Source organism: Pan paniscus, chromosome 10 (genome assembly GCF_029289425.2).
Source record: "Pan paniscus chromosome 10, NHGRI_mPanPan1-v2.0_pri, whole genome shotgun sequence".
In the NCBI taxonomy this organism is placed as follows: domain Eukaryota; kingdom Metazoa; phylum Chordata; class Mammalia; order Primates; family Hominidae; genus Pan; species Pan paniscus.
Window position 1 is genome coordinate 9399416 of NC_073259.2, and position 26417 is coordinate 9425832.

Genomic DNA, 26417 nt, shown 5'->3' on the forward strand with positions numbered 1-26417 from the left:
GAGATCGAGACCATGCTGGCTAACACGGTGAAACCCTGTCTCTACTAAAAATACAAAAAAATTAGCCAGGTGTGGTGGCAGGCGCCTGTAGTCCCAGCTACTCGGGAGGCTGAATCAGGAAAATGGCGTGAACCCAGGAGGCAGAGCTTGCAGTGAGCCAAGATTGCGCCACTGCACTCCAGCCTGGGCAACAGAGCGAGACTCCGTCTTAAAAAAAAAAAAAAAAAAAAAGAAAAGAAAAAGAAAAAAAAAAATAGAAAACTTGAATAGGATGGGTGCAGTGGCTCATGCCTGTAATCCCAGCACTTTGGGAGGCTGAGGTAGGAGGATCATTTGTGGCCAGGAGTTCAAGACCAGTCTAGGCAACATAGCAAAACTCTGTCTCTGCACAAAATTTAAAAATTAGCTGGGCATGTGCCTGTGGTCCCAAATACTTGGGAGGCTGAGGTGGGAGTATCACTTGAGCTCTGGCAGTTAAAGCTACAGTGAGCTATGACTGCACCACTGCACTCCAGCCTGGTCAACAGAGAGAGATCCTGTAGGAAGAAAGAAAAAGAAAACAGAAGAAAAGAAAGAAAAGAAGAGGAAAAATAAAGAAAATTAAACCTAAACAAACCAACAATAAGTAACAAGATTGAAGCTGTAATTATGTCTCCCATCAAAGAAAAGCTCAGGACCTGATGGCTTCACTGCTGAATTCTACCAAACATTTAAAGAACTAATGCTAATTCTACTTAAACTCTTCAAAAAAATTGAAAAGGAGGAAATACTTCAAACTCAATTCTACGAGACAGCATTATCCTGATATCAAAACCCAATAAGGATACAACAAACAAAACCATAGGCCAATATCACCCATGTACATAGATGCAAAAATCCTCAATAAAATACTAGAAAACTGAATTCAACAACACATTAAAAAAATCATTCACCATGATCAAGTGGGATTCACATCCCAAGGATGCAGGGATGGTTCAACATATGCAAATCAATCAACATGACAGATCACAACAACAGAGAACCAAGAAGAAAAACCATATAATCATTTTAATAGATGCTTTAAAAGCATTTGATAAAATTCAACATCTTCTTATAATAAAAACCCTCAACAAACTGGATATAGAAGAAACATATCTCAAAATAATAAAGGCCAGATGACAAACCCACAGCTAGTATCACACTAAATGGGAAAAAATTAAAAGCCTTTCCTCTAAGATCTTGAACAAGACAAAGATGTCCAGTTTCACTACTGTTACTCAACATGATATTGGAAGTCCTGGCAAGAGTTAGGCAAGAAAGAGAAATAAATGGCAACCAAATTGGAGAGAAAGAAGTTAAATTTCCTTTGTTGACAGAAGACATAATCCTATTCTTAAAGAAACCTAAAAACTCCACCAAAAATTATTAGAACTGATAAATTCAGTAAAACTGCAGGATACAAAATCAACATACAAAAATTAGTAGCATTTATACATGCCAAGAGCAAACAATCTAAAAAAGAAATCAAGAAAGCAATTCAATTTACAATAGCTACAAAGAATATAAAATACATACGAGTCAATTTAACTAAAATGAAAGATCTATACAGGAAAAACTATAAAATGCTTATGAAAGAAATTAAAGACATAAAAAATGGAAAGATATTCCATGCTCATGAATTGAAACAATTAATATTGTTAAAATGACAATACTGCCCAAAGCAATTTACAGGTTCAACATAATCCCTATCAAAATACCATGACATTCTTCACAGAAATAAACAAACAAAAAATCCTAAAATTTATACAGAACCACAAAAGATCCTGAATAGCCAAAGCAATCTTGAGCAAAAATAAGGCTGGAGGCCTCACATTACCTGACTTCAAAATATACTACAAAGCTATAGTAATCAAATCAGCACGATACTTGCATAAAAAGACACATAGACCAATGGAACAGAATAGACAACCCAGATATAAATCCACACATTTACAGCTAACTCATTTCAACAAAGTCACCACGAACATAGAATGGGAACAGTCTCTTCAATAAATGGTGCTGGGAAAACTGAATAAAGACTATCTAATTTGCAGAAGAATAAAACTATACCACTATCTCTAACCACATTAAAAAATCAAATCAAAATGAATTAAAGACTTAAATGTAAGATCTGAAACTATGAAACTACCAGAAGAAAACACTGGGGAAATCAGAACATTGGTCTGGGCAAGATTTTTTGTGTGAGACCTCAAAAGCACTGCAACCAAAGCAAAAATGGATCACTGGAATTACCTTGTGTAAAGGTAATTTACACTGGAATTGTTGTGTAAAAAGAGTCTACACAACAAAGGAAACAATCAACAAAGTGAAGAAACAAGTCACAGAATGGGAGAAAATATGTGCAAACTATCAATGTGACAATGGATTAATAATAATAATAATATATAAGGAGCTCAAACAATTCAACAGCAAAAGAAAAAAAAACACAAATAATCCAATTTAAAAATGGGCAAAAGACCTGAATAGATATTTCTCAAAAGACATACAAATTGCCAACAGGTATATGAGAAAATGCTCAAAATCACTAATTTTCAGAGAAATGCAAACCAAAACCACAATGAGACATCATCTCACCTCAGTTAAAATAGCTTTTATAAAAAGACAAAGAATAACGAATGCTAGCAAGGATGTGGAGAAAATGGAACCCTCGTTCACTGTTGGTGGGAATGTAAATAAGAACAGTCACCATGGAAAATTATGGAGGTACCTCAAAAAAAAATAGAACTACCATATTATCCAGCAACTCCACTACTGAGTATATACCTAAAAGAAAAAAAATCAGTACACTGAAGGGATATCTGCACTCCTATGTTTATTGCAGAATGATTCATAATAGCCAAGATAGGGAATCAACCTAAGTATCCATCCATGGATGAATGAAGAAAATGTGGTTTATATACACAATGGATTATCGAGCTGTAAAAAAGAATGGAGTCATGACATTGGCAGCAACATGGATGAAATGAGAATTCATTATGTCAAGTAAAATAAGCCGAGCACAGAAAGATAAATATCACCTGTTCTCATTCATATGTAGGAGCTAAATAAGTGGAACTCATGAAGAGACAAAGTAGATTGGTGGTTACCAGAGGCTGGGAAGGGCAGGGTGAGAGACTGATTAAAAGAGGTTGATTAATGGGTATAAATATACAGTTAGATATAAGAAATAAGACCTAGAAGTGATAAGACCTAGTGTTCAATAGATCAGTAGGGTGACTGTAGTTTACAATAATCTATTGTACATTTCAAAATAGCTAGAAGGGAATAGTTTGAATGGTTTCTAGCATAAAGAAGACAAGTATTTAAGGTGACAGATATCCCATTACCCTGATTTCATATGTAAATTTTATGTGAATTTATTAAATTATCACATGTCCTGAAAATATGTATATCAATTACGTATCAACTTTTTAAATATGTAATTTTAAATATGTATTTAATTAAATACATATCATTATGCCTATAATATACAGAACTGTTAAATATACAATAGCAGCATCAAGAAGGCAGGTGGGAACAAAGCTATATTGGAGAAGGAAATAACACCATATGGTAACTCAAATCCACAAGAACAATCACAGTAAATAAAATGGTAAATGTAATAAATTAAATATAGATGCTACATACTTGTTCTCCCCTTTTATCTATCAGCTTCCTTAAAAGACATATAATTATGTAAAGTAATAATAAAAATGTATAGTTGGGTTGGTAACATATATAGACATAATATATATAGCATAATATATATCAGTTGAACACCCCAATCCAAAAATCTGAAATCAGAATTCCTCCAAAATCCAAAACTTTTTGAGACTTTACATAAGGCCACAAGTGGAAAATTCTACTCCTGACTTCATGTGATGGGTCACAGTCAAAATGAGAGAGTATAATATACAGTTTATTCCAGGAAAAAAGACTTTCCCAGGCCCTTTCAGCTGTAATATATATTTTCCTCACATGTCCAGATTCCCCCACGCAAGCATGTCCACAAAGGGTAATAAAATGGTATATGTACAGGCTGGATATGCCAATGGCAGGTTCCTCACAATGCCCCACAAGAGGCCAATATCTATGTGCATTACTGTGTTTTTTTCTTATTCTCTGCTCTGCAGTATAAAGATACTGTTGACAAGGTCAGAAAGGCCTGCAGATATCACTGTGGATAACAGTGATAAGAAAAAAAGGAAAGCATTTATATTTATCTACAGAACAGAAAGTCAAGCTGTTATAGCAACTGGGCAGCAATGTTAAGTCTGAAATATCTTACAGAAGAGTATGGTGTTGAAATGACCACTATATATATGATCTGAAGAAAGAGAAGGACCAACTATGAAAGTTCTATGTTGAAAGTAATGAACAGAAGTTAATGAAAATGGAAAAATCCTGCATAAAGCTAAAAACGAAATCTTGTTCATGTATTGAACGGATAGTCCATCAGCATCACAGAGAATCCATGCCACTTAATAGTATGCTGATCATGAAATAATCAAAGATCGTGATGAACTGAAAATCGAAAAGAATACTGAATATTCAACAGGCATGTTACAGAAATTTAAGAAAAGATACAGCATTGGGGGTCCATTCCAAGATGGCCAAATAGGAACAGCTCTGGTCCACAGCTCCCAGCGTGACTGACACAGAAGACAGGTGATTTCTGCATTTCCAACTGAGGTACCTGGTTCATGTCATTGGGACTGGTTGGGCAGTGGGTGCAGCCCACAGAGGGCAAGCCGAAGAAGGGCAGGGCATCGCCTCACCCAGGAAGCACAAGGGATTGGGGGATTTCCCTTTCCTAGCCAAGGGAAGCCGTGACAGATTGTACCAGGAAAACTGGGACACTGCTACCCAAATACTGCCCTTTACCAACAGTCTTAGCAAATGGCACACCAGGAGATTATATCCCGCACATGGCTCAGGGGGTCCCATGCCCACAGAGCCTTGCTCACTGCTAGCGCAGCAGTCCGAGATCAAACTGCAAGGCAGCAGCCTGGCTTGGGGAGGGGTTTCTGCCATTGCTGAGGCTTGAGTAGGTAAAGAAAGTGGCCAGGAAGCTTGAACTGGGTGGAGCCCACTGCAGCTCAATGAGGCCTGCCTACCTCTGTAGACTCCACCTCTGGGGGCAGGGCATAGCTGAACAAAAGGCAGCAGAAACTTCTGCAGACTTAAATGTCCCTGTCTGACAGCCCAGAAGAGAGCAGTGGTTCTCCCAGCACAGTGTTTGAGCTCCAAGAATGGACAGACTGCCTCCTCAAGTGGGTCCCTGACCCCCATGTAGCTTAACTGGGAGACACCTCCCAGTAGGGGCCGACTGACACCTCATACAGTCGGATGCTCCTCTGAGACGAAGCTTCCTGAGGAAGGATCAGGCAGCAATATTTGCTGTTCTGCAATATTTGCTGTTCTGCAGCCTCCGCTGGGATACCCAGGCAAACAGGTTCTGAAGTGGACCTCCAGCAAACTCCAACAGACGTGCAGCAGAGGAACCTGACTGTTAGAAGGAAAACTAACAAACAGAAAGGAATAGCATCAACACCAACAAAAAGGATATTCACACCAAAACCCCATCTATAGGTCACCGTCATCAAAGACCAAAGGTAGATAAAACCACAAAGATGGGGAAAAACCAGAGCAGAAAAGCTGAAACTTCTAAAAACCAGAGCACCTCTTCTCCTCCAAAGGAACGCAGCTCCTTGCAAGCAACGGAACAAAGCTGGATGGAGAATGACTTTGACGAGTTGACAGAAGTTGGCTTCAGAAGGTTGGTAATAACAAACTTCTCTGAGCTAAAGGAGGATGTTTGAACCCATCGCAAGGAAGCTAAAAACCTTGAAAAAAGATTAGACGAATGGCTAACTAGAATAAACAGTGTAAGAGAAGACCTTAAATGACCTGATGGAGCAGAAAACCATGGCACAAGAACTATGTGACGCATGCACAAGCTTCAGTAGCTGATTCAATCAAGTGGAAGAAAGGGTATCAGTGACTGAAGATCAAATGAATGAAATGAAGCAAGAAGTTTAAAGAAAAAAGAGTAAAAAGAAATGAACAAAGCCTCCAAGAAATATGGGACTATGTGAAAAGACCAAATCTATGTTTGATTGGTGTACCTGAAAGTGATGGGGCGAATGGAACCAAGCTGGAAACACTCTTCAGGATATTATCCAGGAGAACTTCCCCAACCTAGCAAGGCAGGCCAACATTCAAATTCAGGAAATACAGAGAACACCACAAAGATACTCCTTGAGACGAGCAACCCCAAGATACATAATTGCCAGATTCACCAAGGTTGAAATGAGGAAAAAAATGTTAAGGGCAGCCAGAGAGAAAGGTCGGGTTACCCACAAAGGGAAGCCCATCAGACTAACAGTGGATCTCTCGGCAGAAACTCTACAAGCCAGAAGAGGGTGGGGGCCAATATTCAGCATTCTTAAAGAAAAGAATTTCCAACCCAGAATTTCATATCCAGCCAAACTAAGCTTCATAAGTGAAGGAGAAATAAAATCCTTTACAGACAAGCAAATGCTGAGGGATTTTTGTCATCACCAGGCCTGCCTTACAAGAGCTCCTGAAGGAAGCACTAAACATGGAAAGGAACAACCTGTATCGGCCACTGCAAAAACATGCCAAACTGTAAAGACCAGCGATGCTAGGAAGAAACTGCATCAACTAATGGGCAAAATAACCAACTAACATCATAATGACAGAATCAGATTCACACATAACAATATTAACCTTAAATATAAATGAGCTAAATACCCCAATTGAAAGACACAGACTGGCAAATTGGATAAAGAGTCAAGACCCATCAGTGTGCTGCATTCAGGAGACCCATCTCACATGCAGAGACACACACAGGCTCAAAATAAAGGGATGGAGGAAGATCTACCAAGCAAATGGAAAGCAAAAAAGAGCAGGGGATGCAATCCTAGTCTCTGATAAAACAGACTTTAAACCAACAAAGATCAAAAGAGACAAACATGGCCATTACATAATGGTAAAGGGATCAATTCAACAAGGAGAGCTAACTATCCTAAATATATATGCACCCAATACAGGAGCACCCAGATTCATAAAGCAAGTCCTTAGAGACCTACAAAGAGACTTAGATTCCCACACAATAATAATGGGAGACTTTAACACCCCACTGTCAATATTAGATCAACGAGACAGAAAGTTAACAAGGATATCCAGGACTTGCACTCAGCTCTGCGCCAAGCACACCTAATAGACATCTACAGAACTCTCCACCCTAAATCAACAGAATACACATTCTTCTCAGCATCACATTGTACTTATTCCAAAATTGACCACATAGTTGGAAATAAAGCACTCCTCAGCAAACGTAAAAGAACAGAAATCATAACAAACTGTCTCTCAGACCACAGTGTAATCAAATTAGAACTCAGGATTAAGAAACTCACTCAAAACCACACAACTGCATGGAAACTGAACAATCTGCTCCTAAATGACTACTAGGTAAATAACTAAATGAAGGTAGAAATAAAGATGTTCTTTGAAACCAATGAGAACAAAGACACAACGTACCAGAATCTCTGGGACACATTTAAAGTAGTGTGTAGAGGGAAATTTATAGCACTAAATGCCCACAAGAGAAAGCAGGAAAGATCTAAAATCGACATCCTAACATCACAATTAAAAGAACTAGAGAAGCAAGAGCAAACAAATTCAAAAGCTAGCAGAAGGCAAGAAATAACTAAGATCAGAGCAGAACTGAAGGAGATAAGAGACACAAAAAACTCTTCAAAAAAATAAATGACTCCAGGAGCTGGTTTTTGAAAAGATCAACAAAATTGATAGACCGCTAGCAAGACGAACAAAGAAGAAAAGAGAGAAGAATCAAATAGACACAATAAAAAATGATAAAGGGGATATCACCACTGATCCCACAGAAATACAAACTACCATCAGAGAATACTATAAACACCTCTATGCAAATAAACTAGAAAATCTAGAAGAAATAGATAAATTCCTGGACATATACACCCTCCCAAGACTAAACCAGGAAGAAGTTGAATCCCTGAATAGACCAGTAACAGGATCTGAAATTCAGGCAATAATTAATAGCCTACCAACCAAAAAAAGTCCAGGACCAGACAGTCCTGAATTCTACTAGAGGTACAAAGAGGAGCTGGTACCATTCCTTCTGAAACTATTCCAATCAATAGAAAAAAAGGGAATCCCCCCTAACTCATTTTATGAGGCCAGCATCACCCTGATACCAAAGCCTGGCAGAGAAACAACAAAAGAAAAGAGAATTTTAGACCAATATCCCTGATGAACATCGATGCAAAAATCCTCAATAAAATACTGGCAAACCGAATCCAGTAGCACATCAAAAAGCTTATCCACCACAATCAAGTTGGCTTCATCCCTGGGATGCAAGGCTGGTTCAACATATGCAAATCAATAAACGTAATCCATCACATAAACAGAACCAAACACAAAAACCACATGATTATCTCAATAGATGCAGAAAAGGCCTTCGACAAAATTCAACAGCCCTTCATGCTAAAAACTCTCAATAAACTAGGTATTGGTGGAACATATCTCAAAATAAGAGCTATTTATCACAAACCCACAGCCAATATCAAACTGAATGAGCAAAAACTGGAAGCATTCCCTTTGAAAACTGGCACAACACAGGGATGCCCTCTCTCACCACTCCTATTCAACATAGTGTTGAAAGTTCTGGCCAGGGCAATCAGGCAAGAGAAAAAAATAAAGGGTATCCAATTAGGAAAAGAGGAAGTCAAATTCTCCCTGTTTGCAGATGACATGATTGTATATTTAGAAAATCCCATCGTCTCAGCCCAAAATCTCCTTAAGCTGATAAGCAACTTCAGCAAAGTCTCAGGATACAAAATCAATGTGCAAAAATCACAAGCATTCCTACACACCAATAACAGAGAGCCAAATCATGAGTGAACTCCCATTCACAATTGCTACAAAGAGAATAAAATACCTAGGAATCCAGCTTACAAGGGATGTGAAGGACCTCTTCAAGGAGAACTACAAACCACTGCTCAACGAAATAAAAGAGGACACAAACGAATGGAAGAACATTCCATGCTCATGGATAGGAAGAATCAATATCGTGAAAATGGCCACACTGCCCAAGGTAATTTATAGATTCAATGCCATCCCCATCAAGCTACCAATGACTTTCTTCACAGAATTGGAAAAAAACTACTTTAAAGTTGATATGGAACTAAAAAAGAGCCCGCATTGCCAAGACAATCCTAAGCAAAAAGAACAAAGCTAGAGGCATCATGCTACCTGATTTCAAACTATACTAAAAGGCTACAGTAACCAAAACAGCATGGTACTGGTACCAAAACAGAGATATAGACCAATGGAACGGAACAGAACAGAGGCCTCAGAAATAACACCACACATCTACAACCACACCTGATCTTTGACAAACCTGACAAAAACAAGAAATGGGGAAAGGATTCCCTATTTAATAAATGGTGCTGGTAAAACTGGCTAGAAAGCTGAAACTGGATCCCTTCCTTACACCTTATACAAAAATTAATTTTTGAGATGGACTCAAGACTTAAATGTTAGACCTAAAACCATAAAAACTCTAGAAGAAAACCTAGGCAATACCATTCAGGACATAGGCATGGGCAAGGACTTCATGACTAAAACACCAAAAGCAGTGGCAACAAAAGCCAAAATAGGCAAATGGGATCTAATTAAAGAGTTTCTGCACAGCACAAGAAACTACCATCAGAGTGAACAGGCAACCTACAGAATGGGAAAAAATTTTTGCAATCTACCCATCTGACAAAGGCTGAATATCCAGAATCTACAAAGAACTTAAACAAGTTTACAAGAAAAAAATCAAACAACCCCATCCAAAAGTGGGCAAAGGATATGAATAGACACTTTTCAAAAGAAGACATTTATGCAGCCAATAGACACATGAAAAAATGCTCATCATCACTGGTCATCAGAGAAATCCAAAACAAAACGACAATGAGATACCATCTCACACCAGTTAAAATGGCAATCATTAAAAAGTCAGGAAACAACAGGTGCTGGAGAGGATGTGGAGAAACAGGAACGCTTTTACACTATTGGTGGGAGTGTAAACTAGTTCAACCATTGTGGAAGATGGAAGACAGTGTGGTGATTCCTCAAGGATCTAGAACTAGAAATACTATTTGACCCAGGGATTGCATTACTGGGTATATACCCAAAGGATTATAAATCATGCTACTATAAAGACACATGCACACATATGTTTACTGTGGCAATATTCCCAATAGCAAAGACTTGGAACCAACCCAAATGTCCATCAATGATAGACTGGATTAAGAAAATGTGGCACATATACACCACGGAATACTATGCAGCCATAAAAAAGGATGAGTTCAAGTCCTTTGCAGGGATATGGATGAAGCTGGAAACCATCATTCTGAGCAAACTATTGCAAGGACAGAAAACCAAACACCGCACATTCTCACTCATAAGTGGGATTGAACAATGAAAATACCTGGACACAGGGCAGGGAACATCACACACCAGGGCCTGTCGGGGGGTGGGGGGCTGGGGGAGGGATAGCATTAGGAGAAATACCTAATGTAAATGACGAGTTAACGGGGGCAGCAAACCAACATGGCACATGTATACATATGAAACAAACCTGTACGTTGTGCACATGTACCCTGGAACTTAAAGTATAAAAAAAAAAAAAAAAAAAAGATACAGCATTAAATTTTTAAAGACATGTAGGGATAAAACACGGTGATCATGAAGCAACAGAGAAATTCATTGATGAGTTTGCCAAGGTCATTGCTGATAAACATCTGACACTAGAACAAGTCTATAATGCCAATGAAACATCACTGTTTTGACATTATTATCCTAGAAAGACACCAATTACAGCTGCTGAGACAGCCTTTACAGGAATTAAGGATGCCAAAGACAGAATAACTGTGCTGGGATGTGCTAATACACATATAAGTGTAAACTTGCTTTGACAGGCAAAACCTCATGTCCTCACTGTATTCAAGGAGTGAATTTCTTACCAGTCCATTATTATGCTAAAAAAAAAAAAAAAAGGAAAAGAAAAGGCATGTATCACCGGAAACCTCTTTTCTGACTAGTTTCACAAACATTTTGTACTAGTGGCTCATGCTTACTGCAGTGAAGCTAGACTGTAAGATTTTGTTATTCCTTGACAACTGTTCTGCTCATCCTCCAGCTGAAATTCCCATAAAAAATGTTTATAACATGTACTTTCCCCGAAATGTGACTTCATTAATTAAGCCATGTGACCAGGATATCCTTAGATCAACAAAGGGTAAATATAAAAATATATTCTTGAATAGCATGCTAGCAACAGTGAACAGAGATAAGGGTGTAGAAAGTTTTCAAAAGTAGTTTAGCATGGAGGATGCCACAAATGCAGTTGCCAACACTCGGAAAACAATGACTGAAGACATAGTCGTGCCTGACACAACCTGGCCTAAGACTATGTTCAGTGTTGATGATGAACAATTGGTGATTTCGAAGGACTCTGTATATCATCCGAGGGAAAAAAAAGATATATAACCTCCTGACATATGCAAAAAATGTACCTCCAGAGTCTATCAGTATGCTGGAAGAAGTGAATATCAAAGATGTTTCTAATATTGATAATGAGGCTCCAGTTGTTCATTCAGTATCAATGGTGAAATAATTAAAATGGTTCTGAATCAAGGTGATTTGATAACAGTGATAAAGATAACATTAGCAATGCAGAGAAAGTGGCTGTAGATAACATGATGAAAACATGTGATGAGATTACTAAAGGTCTGGAGCAGTGTGCATTCATACCAAACAAGAATTCATGTCAATTTATAACATCAAAGAAAGATTTCTAAGACAAAAACCATTGTTAATAAGGTAGATGACTCTAAAGGAAACATTTTTAAAAGCCATCCAGCAAAATGCTTCCTCGCCCCTATAGGAGCCACTACTTGGTCCCTCAATCGCTTCTGATGTTTTACCTAAAGTCAAAAAATACAGTGTATAGGAACATTTTAATCAAAACACAGCATCATAGGTGGAGACAAAGCTTGCCACTGCTTGCTGTTGCTGTTGTTTAACATCTGATAAAGGTATTTTGGTGATGCTATTGCACTGCTTAGTTATCCTGAACACATTATTTTTTCACTGTATTAAATGTATGTCATACTTTTTACTGTTAAGAATTTATGTATGAATATTCAGGCTAGGTGCGGTGGCTCACACCTGTAATCCCAGCACCCTGGGAGGCCCAGGTGTGTGGATCACTTGAGGTCAGGAGTTCAAGACCAGCCTGGCCAACATGGTGAAACTCCATCTCTATTTAAAAAAAAAAATACAAAAATTAGCCAGGTGTGGTGGTAGGCGCCTGTAATCCCAGTTACTTGGGAGGCTGAGGCAGGAGGATCATTTGAACCCAGGAGGTGGGGGGTCACAGTGAGCTGAGATCATGTCATTGCACTCGAGCCTGGGCGACAGAGCAAGACTCCATCTCAAAAAAAAAAAAAGAAAAATATTGTATAAAATTACCTTTGAACTGTGGGTAAAAGGCATATATGAAACAAATAAATTCATGTTTAGACTTGGGTACTATCTCCAACATACATTATTAGATAGATGTGAATATTCCAACATTTGAAAATAATTAAATAGAAAACAAAAAGTAAAATGGCAGATGTAGGCCGGTGCAGTGGCTCACGTCTGTAATCCTAGCACTTTGCGAGGCCGAGGCGGGTGGATCACAAGGTCAGGAGATCGAGACCATCTTGACCAACACGGTGAAACCCCGTCTCTACTAAAATACAAAAAATTAGCCAGGCGTGGTGGCACACGCCTGTAGTCCCAGCTACTTGGGAGGCTGAGGCAGGGGAATCACTTGAACCAGGAGGCAGAGGTTGCAGTGAGCTGAGATTGCACCACTGCCCTCCAGCCTGGGTGACAGAGTGAGACTCTGCTAAAAAAAAAAAAAAAGGCAGATGTAAATAATAATATAACATGCAATTAAATAATAGTATTAAATGTGAGTAAACTAATCCAATCAAAACGTAGATTTTTCAGGTTAGATTTTTTTGAAATCCAGCTATATGCTGTCCACAGAAATACACTTTAGATTCAAAGATACAAATAGGTGGAAAGTAGAAGGATAAATAAAAAATACCATGCAAACAACAGTCATAAAAAAGCTGGAGTGGCTATACTAATGCCAGGCAAAATAGACTTCAAACCAAAAAGTGTTACTATAAAAAGTAGGGTCATTTTATCATGATAAAAGGGTTACTCCAACATAAAGATGTAACAGTTATAAAGATAACATGCATTTGCAAGTGATGAAATTGGATATTTGGCTGAGGAAACCTCTAAACAATTTGCTGAAGGAGTGGCCTGGGTCCTCCTGACTGCTTAAATAGAACGCGAGAAGAGAGAATGACTTAAAGACAGAATTGTTAAGCAAAAAAGAACCAGTACTTAAAAGATGCAGAAAATTCTCAACCTACCCATATTGAAAAGAATGAGAAAGTCTGTTCAGAGGACAACACTAAGGTTGTGGCCAAATGATCATTTGATAAGATTAGTATGGATGTGGACCGCCCCAGCAGGACAACTGCCAATTTGAAATGAAAAAATAGTAGATGGGAAGAAATGAAGGAGGGTTGGTAGACTTCTTGGATTTTTCAGGATGGGACCATAGAGCAATTCAGCTGCAAATGTGTGCTCTTCTTTAAGACAAGGAAGGACCCTAAAAGCAATTCAGAGATCATCCGGGATGCTTCCTTGGTTCAACAAAAGAAGGGACCACTGCCTTGCTTTCAATAGGCCAGATGGCTCATGAGGCCTGGACCTCTCAAAGCCCAGGGATTGTGACCAACCCCATCAGAGGGTCCAGAAGGCAGCACTTCCACTTCTCTGGAAGGCAGAGCATCAAGCCAATCGTTCATTTTGTAGCCTTAAGATTTTATGGAACTTGCTCGGGACCTGTCACCCCTTTCTTCCTTCCTTTTTCTCCCTTTCAGAATGGAATGTCTACCCTATGACTAGCACACCACTATATTTTTTAACTTTTTAATTTTTTTAGAGACAGGGTCTTGCTCTGTTGTCTTGCACTTTAGTCTTGTCCAGGCTAAAGTGCAGTGACACACCATAGCTCACTGCAACCTCGAACTCCTAGTATCAAGTGATCCTTGTGCTTCAGCTTCCTGAGGAGCTGGGACTACAAGCACATGACACCACGCCTGGCTAATTAATTTTTCAATTTTTTCAGAGACAGAGTCTTGCCATGTTGCTCAGGCTGGTCTTCAACTCCTGGCCTCAAGTGATCCTCCCACCTCAGCCTGCCAGGTAGCTGGGATTACAGGCACAAGCCACCAAACTCAGACCACCATTGCATTTTGGAAGCACATATTTGGTTTCACAGGGTCACAGCTGGAGGAGAATTTGCCTCAGGATGAATCATACCTTGGGCTCAACTGCATCTGATTTAGATAATATTTAGATGAGATGTTGGACTTTAAAGTTGATGCTGGTATCAGTTAAGACTCTGGGGTGATTGGGATAAAATGAATGTAATTTGCATGCAAGGAAGACACAAATTTTTTGTGGAGGGAAGGGCCAGGGCCAGAATGTTATAGACTAAACGTTTGTGTCCTTGCCAAATTATTATGTTGAAATTCTAACTCCTAATGTGATATGAAAATGGGGCCTTTGGGAGGTGATTAGATCATGAAGGCAAAGTCCTCATAAATGGCATTAATTTTTGCCAATCTGATAGATGGGCAGTATTGTGGTTCTATTTTCCATTTCCCTAAAGAATAATGATGTTGAACATCTTTTCATGTTGTTATTTTCCATCTGCTTATCTTCTTTGGTGCAGTGTCTATTCATATCTTTAGCTCACTTTAAAAAACTGAGTTCCTTCTCTTGAGATTTCAGAGTTCTTAATATATTCTATGTACAAGTCATTTATCAGATATATGCTTTTTAAATACTTTCTCCCATCTGTGGCTTATCTTTTCATTCTCCTAGAAGCATGTTTTCAACAGCAGAAGTTTTTAATTTTGATAAAGTCTGTTTTATCACTTTTTTTTTTCATCGATCATAGTTCTGGTATTGTAGCTAAAAAGAATCTTTGTGGCCAGGCGTGGTGGCTCACGCCTGTAATCCCAGTACTTTGGGAGGCCGAGGCGGGCGGATCACAAGGTCAGGAGATTGAGACCATCTAACACAGTGAAACCCCGTCTCTACCAAAAATACAAAAAAATTAGCCAGGCGTGGTGGAGGGTGCCTATAGTCCCAGCTACTCGGGAGGCTGAGACAGGAGAATGGCGTGAACCCAGGAGGCGGAGCTTGCAGTAAGATGAGATAGCACCACTGCACTCCAACCTGGGTGATGGAGCGAGACTCCGTACCTAACCAATGCTAGCAGAAACCACACCAAAAAAACAAGCAGATGGAAAATACATGAAAAGATGTTCAACATCATTAGTCATTAGAGAAATACAAATTTTAAAATTTGAAAAAGATTTTTCTCAGCCAGGCGTAGTGGCTCATCCCTGTAATCACAGCACTTTGGGAGGCTGCACCCAGAAGATTGAGACCAGGAATTTTAGACTAGATCACTTGAAGTCAGTAGTTTGAGACTAGCCTGGGGAACATAGCAAAACCCCATCTCTACAAAAAATTTAAAAATTAGCTGGGCATGGTAGCATGCACCTGTAGTCCCAGCTACTTGGGAGACAGGCAAGAGGATTGCTTGAGCCCAGGAGTTCAATGTTACAATGAGCTATGATCACACCACTGCACTATAGCCTAGGCAACCAGGCATGACTCTGTCTCAAAAAAATAAATATATGTTTTTTTTTTCTATTTTTTCCGCCTGGAAATTTGTAGTTTTAGATTCTGCATTTAGGTCTATGATCCACTTTTAGTAAATTTTATAGTTTATAAATTTTTCTATACTATATATTTTATTAGTATATTTTATATACTATATATAATTTTTATAGTATAGCAAAGTATGGAGTGACGTTCATTTTTCTGCATATGGGTATCCAATTGTTTCAGCATCATTAGTTAAAACAACTGTCCTTTTCCCACTGAATCGTACCTTTATTAAAAAATCATTTGTTTGTGGCCCTATTTTTTATTCTATTCCATTCCATTAATTAACTTCCCTAACTTGATGCCAATACTACACTGTTTTGATTATTGTTGCTTCACACTGAATCATTAAATCAGGTAGCATTAGCTCTCCAAACTTGTTCTTCTTTTTCAGAATTGCTTTGGCTATTCTAGGTCCTTTGATTTCTTTTACTGGGATTGCATTGAATTATCAATCTGTCTGGAGAAAATTGGCATCTTAACAATATTGAGTATTCCAACCCATGAATAAATTATATCTTTCGACTTATTTAGGTCTTAATTTTTTCAAGAATGTTTTGTAGGTTTCAATGTACAGATCTTGCAAATCTTTTATGCTACTTTCAGGCTTATTTCATATTTTTGATAGTACTGTAAGTGGAATTGCATTTTAAAAGTCAATTTCTGATTATATGTTGCTACTGTATAGAGATACATTGATTTTTGTATATGAATTCCATATCTAGCAACCTTATGAAACTCATTTATTAGTTCTAAGAGCTTTTTAAAGATTCCATTAGACTTTTACATAGGCATCATGTCATCTGAATAAAGACAGCTTTACTTCTTGCTTCTAAGATTTAGATGCCTCTTTTTTCCTTTCTTGCCTTTTTCCTTAGAACCTCTAGTAGAATACTGAATAAAGAATGGACATCATTGCCTTGTTCTTGATCTTAGGGAGAAAGCAGTCAGTCTTTCACCATTAAGTTGTTAGATAAAGGCATTCTGAAGATGCCCTTTGTGTCAGGGGTCCCTAAGACAACCCTCAGGGTTGATGATTTGCTAGGACTCACAAGACTCAAAAGTTGCTCTACTCATGGTTACACTTTATTACAGTGAAAGAACATAGAGTAAAATCAGCAAAGGGGAAACGCACATGGGGTGAAGTCTAGAAGAAACCACATACAAGGTTCCAAGCGTCCCTTCCCAGTGCAGTCACATGGAACACACTTCATTCTCCCAACTATGTATGACAATATGTGCAAACTGTTACCAACCAAGGAAGTTCATTTGAGCCAAAGTGTACAGGGCTTTTACTGGGTATCAGTCATGTAAACATAACAGCACCTGTGTGACTGACCTGTTACTGAAGCTCCAGATTCCCAGAGGGAAGGCAGGTCTTCGCCGTAAACTGCATTGCTAGTATAAACAATCTGGACAAACTGGCATAGCACGGCTCAAAGACTCAGGCATGCAAATACACTATTAAGACAAAAAATTTCAAGAGCTTAGTTCCCTGGAGGTGAGCAAAGGACAGTCATGGAAACAAGCTTAAGAATGGGCAAGGTTTCAACAACCCCAGCCTGTTGCGTTAACCCCCTTCCACATACCGTCCATCAGGTTGAGCAAGTTCCTTTCTATTCCTAGGTTGCTGAGAATTTTAATCAGGAATCGATATTCGATTTTGTCAAAGGCTTTTTCTGCATGTACTGGAATCACCACATAGTTTTTCATTTTAGTTTGTTTACCTGGTGAATTACATTGATTGCTGTTCAAATATTAAACCTTGCATTCTTGGAATAAACATCAGTTGGTCATGATGTATTAATCCTTTTATATATGTTAGATTTGAGTTGCTAAAATTCTGTTTAAAATTGTGCATGTATGTTCATGCAGGATATTGGTCTGTACTTTTCTATGATGGGTTTTGAAATAAGGGTCTGACAGCCTTATGAAATGAGTTGTGAAGTATTACCTCCTCTTCCATTTTCTAAAACTGTGTTAATTAGTATTATTTCTTCCTTAAATATTTGGTAGAATTCACCACTGAAACCATCTGGACCTAGAATTTTCTTTTAGAATGATTTTTTTCTGCAAATTCAAATTATTTAACAGATGTTAGACTATTTGTGTTATCTGTTTCTTCAGTGAGCTTTAGCAGTTTGTATCTCTCTAGGAATATGTCCATTTGATCTAAGTTGTCATACTGCTTGATATAAAGTTGTTCATAACATTCCTTTATTATCCTTTTAATGTCTTTAGAATATGTAGTGATGTTACCTCTCTCATTCTTAATATTGGTAATTTGTGTCTTCTTTTTCTCCTGATCTGCTGGGCTAGAAATTTAATAGTCTTGATGTTCTCAAAGAACTAGCTTTCAGTTTCATTGATCTTCACTGTTGTTTTCTGTTGTAGTGATTTCCACTCTAACCTTTATTTCCTTGCTCCTGTTTAACTTCTTCTTTTTCCAGTTTCTTAGAAAGCTGTGATTATTGATTTGTAACATTTCTTCTTTTCCAATACAGCCATTAATTTAGCTACAAATTTCCCTCTAAGTACTGCTTTGGGACCATCCTACAAATTTGATATGTTGTTTTCATACTTTCTATTTTCTCTTTTCATTTCTTTAACCCATGGGTTACCTTAAAGTGTTATTTATTTACCAAATGTTTGGGAATTTTACAAGCTTTCTGTTACTGGTTTCTAACTTAATTCCATTTAGGTCAGAAAGTACATCTTGCTTGACTTCAATTCTTTCAAATGTACTGAGATATGTTTTATGGGCCAGAATATGGCATATATTTTTACACGTTCTCTATGTAGTTGGAAAAAAATAAAACCCATGTATTCAGCTGTTGATGGGTGAATTGTTCCATAAATGCCAAGCAGATCAAGTTAGTTGACAGTGGTGTTCAAGTTTGTTATACTGTTGCTCATTTTCTATCTGCTCATTCCATCAACTATTTGGAGAAAACTACTAAAATCTCCAGTTAACTGGGTATCTTTCTATTTCTTATTGCTATTCTATTACTTTTGTTTCATGTATTTTAAAGCTCTAATATTGGATGTCTAAAATATCTAGGATTGTTTCTGGTTAACTGATCTCTTTATCATTAAGAAATGACATTCTTTATCCTTGATATTATAAGATATTATCCTTGATAATATCTTTCCCGAGATCATGCCACTGCACTCCAGCTTCGGTGACAGACTATCTATAGACACTGAGGCTCAAATTTCAATTTCCAGCCCAGCCTTCTTCTCTGAGCTCCAGACTTACCTCCCTAACCAACTGCCTTCCACACTTTACTACCTGATGCTGCATAGGCACATTAAACATAGTGAGTCCAGAACCGAACTCCTGTTACCTCCCATATGGCTCAGTGAAAACATCTTATTCCTGGCTGCCCATGCCAGAAAGCGAAGTCATCATCTAAGATGCAGCTTGAATTGATCTTCTCTCTCCCCACTTAGTAGTCACCTTCATAGGTGACTTCATAGTTTCTCCACATAGTCCAAGTCACCTTCGTCTCTACCCTGGACTACACTATAACCTCCTAATTAGTCTTCCTACAGCCCCTTATCCCCCTCAGTATTTTCTTTTGCTGCTAGAACAAATTACCACAAACGCAGTGGCTTAAAAACAACACTAATTTATTTTCTTACATTTCTGAAGAAATCTTACATGCGTCTCAATGGGCTAAAATCAAGGTGAGTTTGATTCCCTTCTAAAGGTTGTATGAGAGAATCTATTTCCGTGGTTTTTCAAGCTTCTAGAAGCTACCCACATACCTTGGCTTGTGACCTCCTTCCTTCATCTCCAAAGTCAGCCATGTTGTATCTCTTTGACCATTCTTCCATAGTCACTCCATGTCTTTTGTCCCCATGTTCTACTTTTAAGGACCCTTGCGATTACCCCCTGGATAATCCAAGGTAATCTCTTTATCTTAAGGTCAGCCGATTAGCTAATTACCTCCCTTTTGCCATGTAACAACATATTTACAGATTCTGGGTATTAAAATGTGGATATCTTTAGGAGGCCATTATTATGTCTACCATATTTTCTAATACATAAACTCATTTTCCGCACAGCAGCCAGAGTAATCTTTTTAAAAACATAAATATGTTCATGACACTTCCTTCAATGTGTTACCACTCCTCTAAGGATAAAGTTCAAAATCCTAAACATGTGCCACAAATCCATGCATGGCCTGGTTCCTACCTCCTGGGCTTGTCTTCTGGTGCACTGTGTCCCAGCCACATAGGCTTCTCTCTTTTTCTCAAGCACCAAGCTCCTTTCTGTCTCAGGATCTTTGCTCACACTATCTCTGCTGTCTGAACAGCTCTCCCCACCTTCCAGCCAACCTTTACCTGGCTAACGCTTGCTCATTCCTTCAGATCTCTATAAAAGTTACTTTCACAGGGTGGCCTTTCCTGATTGCCCAGTCTAGTATTAGCTCCCCCTACACTGTCATAGTACTCTTTTTCTTTCATATCTTTTTATCACAATTTAAATTAAATGTATTTGCATAATTATTTGTTTAATATCTGCCTGCCTGCACCAGACTGCAAACCCATAAAGGCTGGAGCCTAGTCTGTTCTGTTCACCACTGTAAACCCTGGGACTTCGCACTAACTAGCTTATAATAGGTGCTCAATAAATAAGTGAGTGACATTACATGTTATTATATGACCAGCAGGCAGGTAGAGTATATGCAGTGTGGATATGCTGGACAAAGGGATGATTCGTGGCCCCAGGCAGGATGGAGCACAATGGCATGAGATTTCATCACACTACACAGTACAGTATGCAACTTAAAAGTCATTAATTGTTCATTTCTGGAATTTTCCATTTCATATTTTCAGACCGCAGCTGACTTCTGGTAAGTGAAATTGTGGTAAGTGAAACCAGGAAAGCGAAACTAAAATAAACTAACAAATTACTAGAGAAACCCACACGTAGAATGTTGATTTTTAAAACCAAATTGCGCTTACTGATCATTCATATGCTTATAGGAAGAAAAACTATTAGTAGTAATAAAATACAGTAGCAATAAGACAAATATGTCTTATTTGGGTGGCAAAAGAAGAATGTGAGATGATCTGTGGAGGATTCCCCACTTTTAACAAAAGTCAGCCTGCTCTGCTGAAATTAGCAAAATCACACAGGTGATTTCAAAGAAAACCCATTGCTTACAAAGAAATGAGATAATGATATAACAAATCAAGTATAGAAGACATTCATTAATGCCTTTATAATTCTCACAAACACACAAATAATCCAACAGCAAATTCTGATGTATGTGTGAAGCAGGAGGGAAAATTCATAGTAGGAGCAAAGAATTATCTTTAGTCCTTGCTGGTACAACCACCACCATGAATTCAACAAATATTTATTGAGTGCCTACTATGTGTCAGGTTCTGTTCTCTAGTTGAAGATACTATAGGAAAAATAACAGAGAAAACCCCCTGTCCTTGTGGATCTTACAATATAGTGAAAGATTTAAAACCCTGAGTAAGACATATACTTGGGTGGCTAAAGGGTTTGTTATGGAAAAATTAAGAAGGACTGATAACAAAAATGGAATAATAGCTACATAAAGATATAAATACAAAATGAAGGTTGTTGATGACAGATAGTGAAACTGAATATATAAGCAGAGAGCACATTCTCATTATTCTAAATTATTTTTGCTAAAATCAAATACAAGTAATTACTTTCCTCTAATGCAGCTTGAAGAGAGTATTATACGTATGAATCGAAAATACTAAGATGATGACTATTGTTATATGATGCACAAGAAGGAACCATAATGTGCAACTACCAAATCCAGACCAACAGACTACTTTCTACTGGATAAAAACTTAACTTAAAAACATAGGGAGATGTACTGATAAACTTTCTAACTTATCTGGAAATATATTCCAGAAATGAGAGGGGAAGAATACTGATTATAGGAAATTATTGCAAATATGGACATTAGGGGTTATTAAAGTAAATTTACGCAGTTATCTCAGCATAGGAGTAGTTTCTTATGTTTCATATACAATTATGCATTGCATAAAAGCTTTCAGTCAACCATGGATCGCATATACAACAGTGGTCCCAAAGATTGTAATACTTTATTTTACTGTATCTTTTCTATGTTTAGATACATAAATACTTTCCATTGTGTTACAAATGCCTACAGTATTCAGTACAATACTATGCTGTACAGATTTCTAGGTTAAGAGCAATAGGCTATTCCATATAGCCTTAGGTGTGTAGCAGGCTTATGAAAGTACACTCTATGATGTTGGCACATTGAAAAAAATCACCCAGCAACGAACTTCTCAGAACATATCCCCATTGTTAAGAGGCGCACGACTGTATTTAGTCCAACAACTTGCTGAAATGTGATTCTGCCATTTTTCCAGTCAACTCCTAAGTTTTAAATACCATACATCTGCCACCTTACCAGGCAGTTTCAACCATAACAACAGAAGAATACTCTGGGCAAATAGATCCCACTCTCTGAGGGTTGTGTTGGGGCTCAGAAAATACTACCCCGAAGTATGACACTTTGGCATGCTGAATACTTTGAACTAAAAGAGACTGGAAGGCCTCAGAAGCAGCCTCGGAAGCAGCCTCTCCCTCTGATCTCTTGCCCTTCTGTCTCCTGCCCATCTTTCGTCCCAGAAGTGAGTTACAGAAACCAGAATTCTTCCCCAAGGTGAGTGATAGAAACTAGGATCCCTCTCCTACAAAGCAAACCATAAAAACTGGAACTATTAAGCTTCCCTGCCATTCTCTGTAGGAACTGGCCATAAAGAAATTCTCTAACCTACCTTGCCTGATAGTAGGTCGCTAAGACCCTCATTCCAGAAGGGTCCTTCCTCCTCCGTAGGAGGAAGAAATGATACACAGAGAGGCCAAGAAGAATCTGAACAAACAGACCTTGCTGGGTTTCCTTCCTCAGTTTATTAACATTAGAGTATATCCTTTGTCCAATCACATTTTTACACAGTTGTCTATTCTTCATGGGTCCTGCGCCTAAAAACAGAGATCTCCCTGGTCTCTGAAGTGCCTGGTGGTGTAAAACTTTGATTAGATTTGCTCTGCTTTTACCTTGTTAACCTATCTTCTGTTTTAAGGAGTGGTGGCTGTGATCCTTACAATGGGTGGTGAGGAAAGGTACTAAACTTTTCTGCCCCTACGTTGCACTTTAAATAAATAAATGTATAAAAGCAAAGTAGACAAAGACACATGAAGTCATAATGAAAATACCAGAGTCAGCCAAGGAAGAAGGCAGACTTGCAGTTGAAATGCTCCAGATCACTTTGTCCACCGAACGAAAACATCTAAGAACATACAGTCCATACTCCAAGTTTTAAACGACTGTCCACCAAGAAGGGAAAAGGAGAACTGATGGCTCCTCTTAGGCCCATTCAAGACAAGGGGGTCCCAATTCCCTTGCTTTAGACTGGTGGGACTGGCAGGTAAACCTGAGGCAAATGACTGACTACAGGTTCCAAGGCCAGTTACTCCAATTAGAAAGCAAAACACAAAGTTTCAAAAAACAGTGAAGGCAGTCGGGAGGCTGAGGCACGACAATCGCTTTAACCCGGGAGACGGAGGTTGCGGTGGGCCGAGATCACGCCACTGCACTCCAGCCTGGACAACAGTGCGAGACTCCGTCTCAAAAACAACAACAACAACAACAAATGGTGAAGGGATGAGGCTGAAACATCACGGGAAGTAAAATAAATAATTGTAACAAGAAAACAACAAAGCATTGGAGAATCCACCCAGGCACTTCCACTGCTTAAAAAGGTACAGACTGCAGAAGCCAAAAGGCCCAGGAACTCCGGTCCCGGAACTCAACACCCAGACTGAAGCGAGCGCGGGGAAGCAGTTCCGGTGACCCCCTCCCGCCCCTCTCTCATCAACCCCGCCCCCTGGGCCCGCCCCGTCCCGCCCGGCTACTCACTGGATTCGCTTCCCACATAACGGTGACAAAATCGAGCGGAGAGAGCCTGTGGGAAGGGGCTAGCCGCGGGGCCTGGGTGTTGGATTTTTTTTTTCCCGCGGGTCCCCGGGAGCGAAGGGACGGAGATGCAACCTTTACGAAGGCCTTCCTTCTCCCCCTCCCTGTCACAAGCCAGCGTTTACAGACCACCCAACCTCCCGACTTCCGCCCGACGTTGGCCAGTCAGATCTGTCTCCGCCCCACTCCCACAAGCTCGCCCCGCCCCTGCACGCTTATCCGTACGCGCGCGGGCGGTCGTCCTGGGCGGGGCTTGCGAGTCTGTGTCTGACGAAGGAGTTTAAAGGGTTTCTGGTCCAACTGTATCACCCAGTGATCTTAAAGCCACGGCTGGCTGTATTTCTTTCCTATGAAACAAATTTTTATTGATCACCGTGTAACGGCCAAGAGTCACACAGGCCTGGCAATGGCATTTGGGAGAAACTTCATAATCTTTCAATATCTTCATCCTCAAAATGGAGATGGTAGTAATATCTCCCTAAGAGTGAGATTATTGAAAGCATTTAGCACAGTATTTGGCACACAGAGTTCAATAAGTGACGGTTATTTGCTCACAAGGGAACCTTTACATACTATCCCTGCCCTCAAGATTTTATAATCTAGAAAAGAAAGCAAAAAGTAGTTTAGAAAAGTTAAAAAGTGCAATATGATTTATAGGTAATATGGTGAATAGAGAGTGCTATGCGAGCATATTTACCTAGAGTAGAGTGTCAGGAAAGCTCCCTCAAGATGTTTAAAACCATGAGGATGTATTCCTACTGATGTAAAGAGAGCTGACAGAGTGAAATAATCTTCCATGCAACAAAGGATCTACCCCATAGGAAATGAAAATTAAACAGCTCATTATAGATCCTTCTGGACTTTTCTATGCCTCTACACATTGAAAAAAATGTAATCAAAGAATACCTATAGATTTAGAACCTGATTTTTTTTTCACTTTAAAGATTATGTGGCTATCCTTCCATTCCATTAAGTTTAAATCTGTTTCATCATTTTATTTATTTATTTAGGCAGAACCTCACTCTGTCGCCCAGGCTGGACTGCAGTGGCGCCATTTTGGCTCACTGCAACCTCCGCCTCCCGAGTTCAAGCGATTCCCGTGCCTCAGGCTCCTGAGTAGCTGGGATTACAGATGTGCGCCACCACGTCCAGCTAATTTTTGTATTTTTCGTAGAGACAGGTTTTCGCCGTGTTGGCCACGCCAGTCTCGAACTCCTGACCCCAGGTGATCCACCTGCCTTGGCCTCCCAAAGTGCTGGGATTACAGGTGTGAGCCATCTTGCACCCGGCCATATTTTAAAGTAGACTCATGGCATTCCATAACTTATGTGTATACTACGTACACACAAATAGACACACACATTTGAAATAATCTACTGAATAGACATTTGAGTGGTTTTCTATTTTTCACTATCCCAAAAAAATCCTTCAACAGGCATTTCTTCACATTTGTCCATTTACTTCTTGGAATTAATTCTTGGAAATAAAATAGTTTAATAAGAGATTGTTTTTGCCAAATGGTTGACCAGTTGCCCCCATGTCATTTAGTGAATATTCTTTCCTCACTACTTTGAAGTGCCACTGTTAATTACAACCTAAATTTGCATATACATATACATAGGTATACATACACATATATATCTGTTTCTGAACATTCTCCTCTATTAATTATCTGCTTATTCCTAAAATATGCCACAGTTATTACATATTTAATATATTTGCCTTTTCATAAAGGAACCTCTCCTAATTCTCTTCTTTTTCAAAATTTTCAATATCATGGGTCTTTCCATTCAGAAATACTTGTTTTCTGTATCTTTAGTTGCATTAACAATTTTTTTCAGATCTGCATCAGCATCTGTAAAAAAAAAAAAAAAAAAAATCACATAGGTTTGCATAATCCTTGGGAAGTTTGTTCCTAGATATTTTATAGTTTTTTTGTAAGTGAGATATTTCTTATTGCTGTAATTTAGGAAAGCTATTGATTTTTGTTTATTTACTTTGTATCCTACCACACTATGAAAAAATGTCTTGTTAGTTCTAATAGCTTGACAGCTCATCTCTATGAATTTGTACACAGACAATCATTATCACCTGCAAATAATGCATTTATTTCTTCCTATTGCATTGGTCAAAACATCAGAAAAATGTTTAAGACTACAGGACAAGATAATGGATATCCAGCTTTAATGCAGTAAGGCAAGCATGTGCCCATTTGGTGCTAGTGCTAGTTGGTATTCTTTTTTTTTTTTTTTTTTTTTTTTTTTGAGATGGAGTCTCACTGTGTCACCCAGGCTGGAATACAGTGGCACAATCTGGACTTACTGCCACCTCTGCCTCCTGGGTTCCAGCAATTCTCCTGCCTCAGCCTCCCGGGTAGCTGGGACTACAGGCACATGCCATCATGCCTGGCTAATTTTGTATTTTTAGTAGAGATGGAGTTTCACCATGTTGGCCAGGTTG

General features: G+C 38.8%; 1 protein-coding gene across 7 annotated transcripts in view; it reads right to left on the reverse strand.

Moving 5' to 3' along the window:
- PARP11 (poly(ADP-ribose) polymerase family member 11) overlaps positions 1–24144 on the reverse strand; it is a 61649-nt gene extending 37505 nt beyond the window's left edge. For 2 of the 7 annotated variants that reach the window (XM_055095263.1, XM_014347076.3), the window contains exons 1-2: positions 23198–23798; positions 17291–17412 (exon numbers count right to left, since the gene is read on the reverse strand). Coding sequence is in view for 1 of the 7 variants with exons in the window: in XM_003820343.4 (XP_003820391.1) it covers positions 23901–23918 (18 nt within the window). In the remaining 6 variants the exon portion in view is untranslated. Of the gene's footprint in view, positions 1–17290; positions 17413–23038; positions 23120–23197; positions 23799–23900 lie in introns of those variants that run through there. The other 5 variants (XM_055095264.1, XM_034935202.2, XM_014347075.3 and 2 more) reach the window with 4 other exon arrangements.
- Between the last annotated feature and the right edge of the window lie 2273 nt (positions 24145–26417).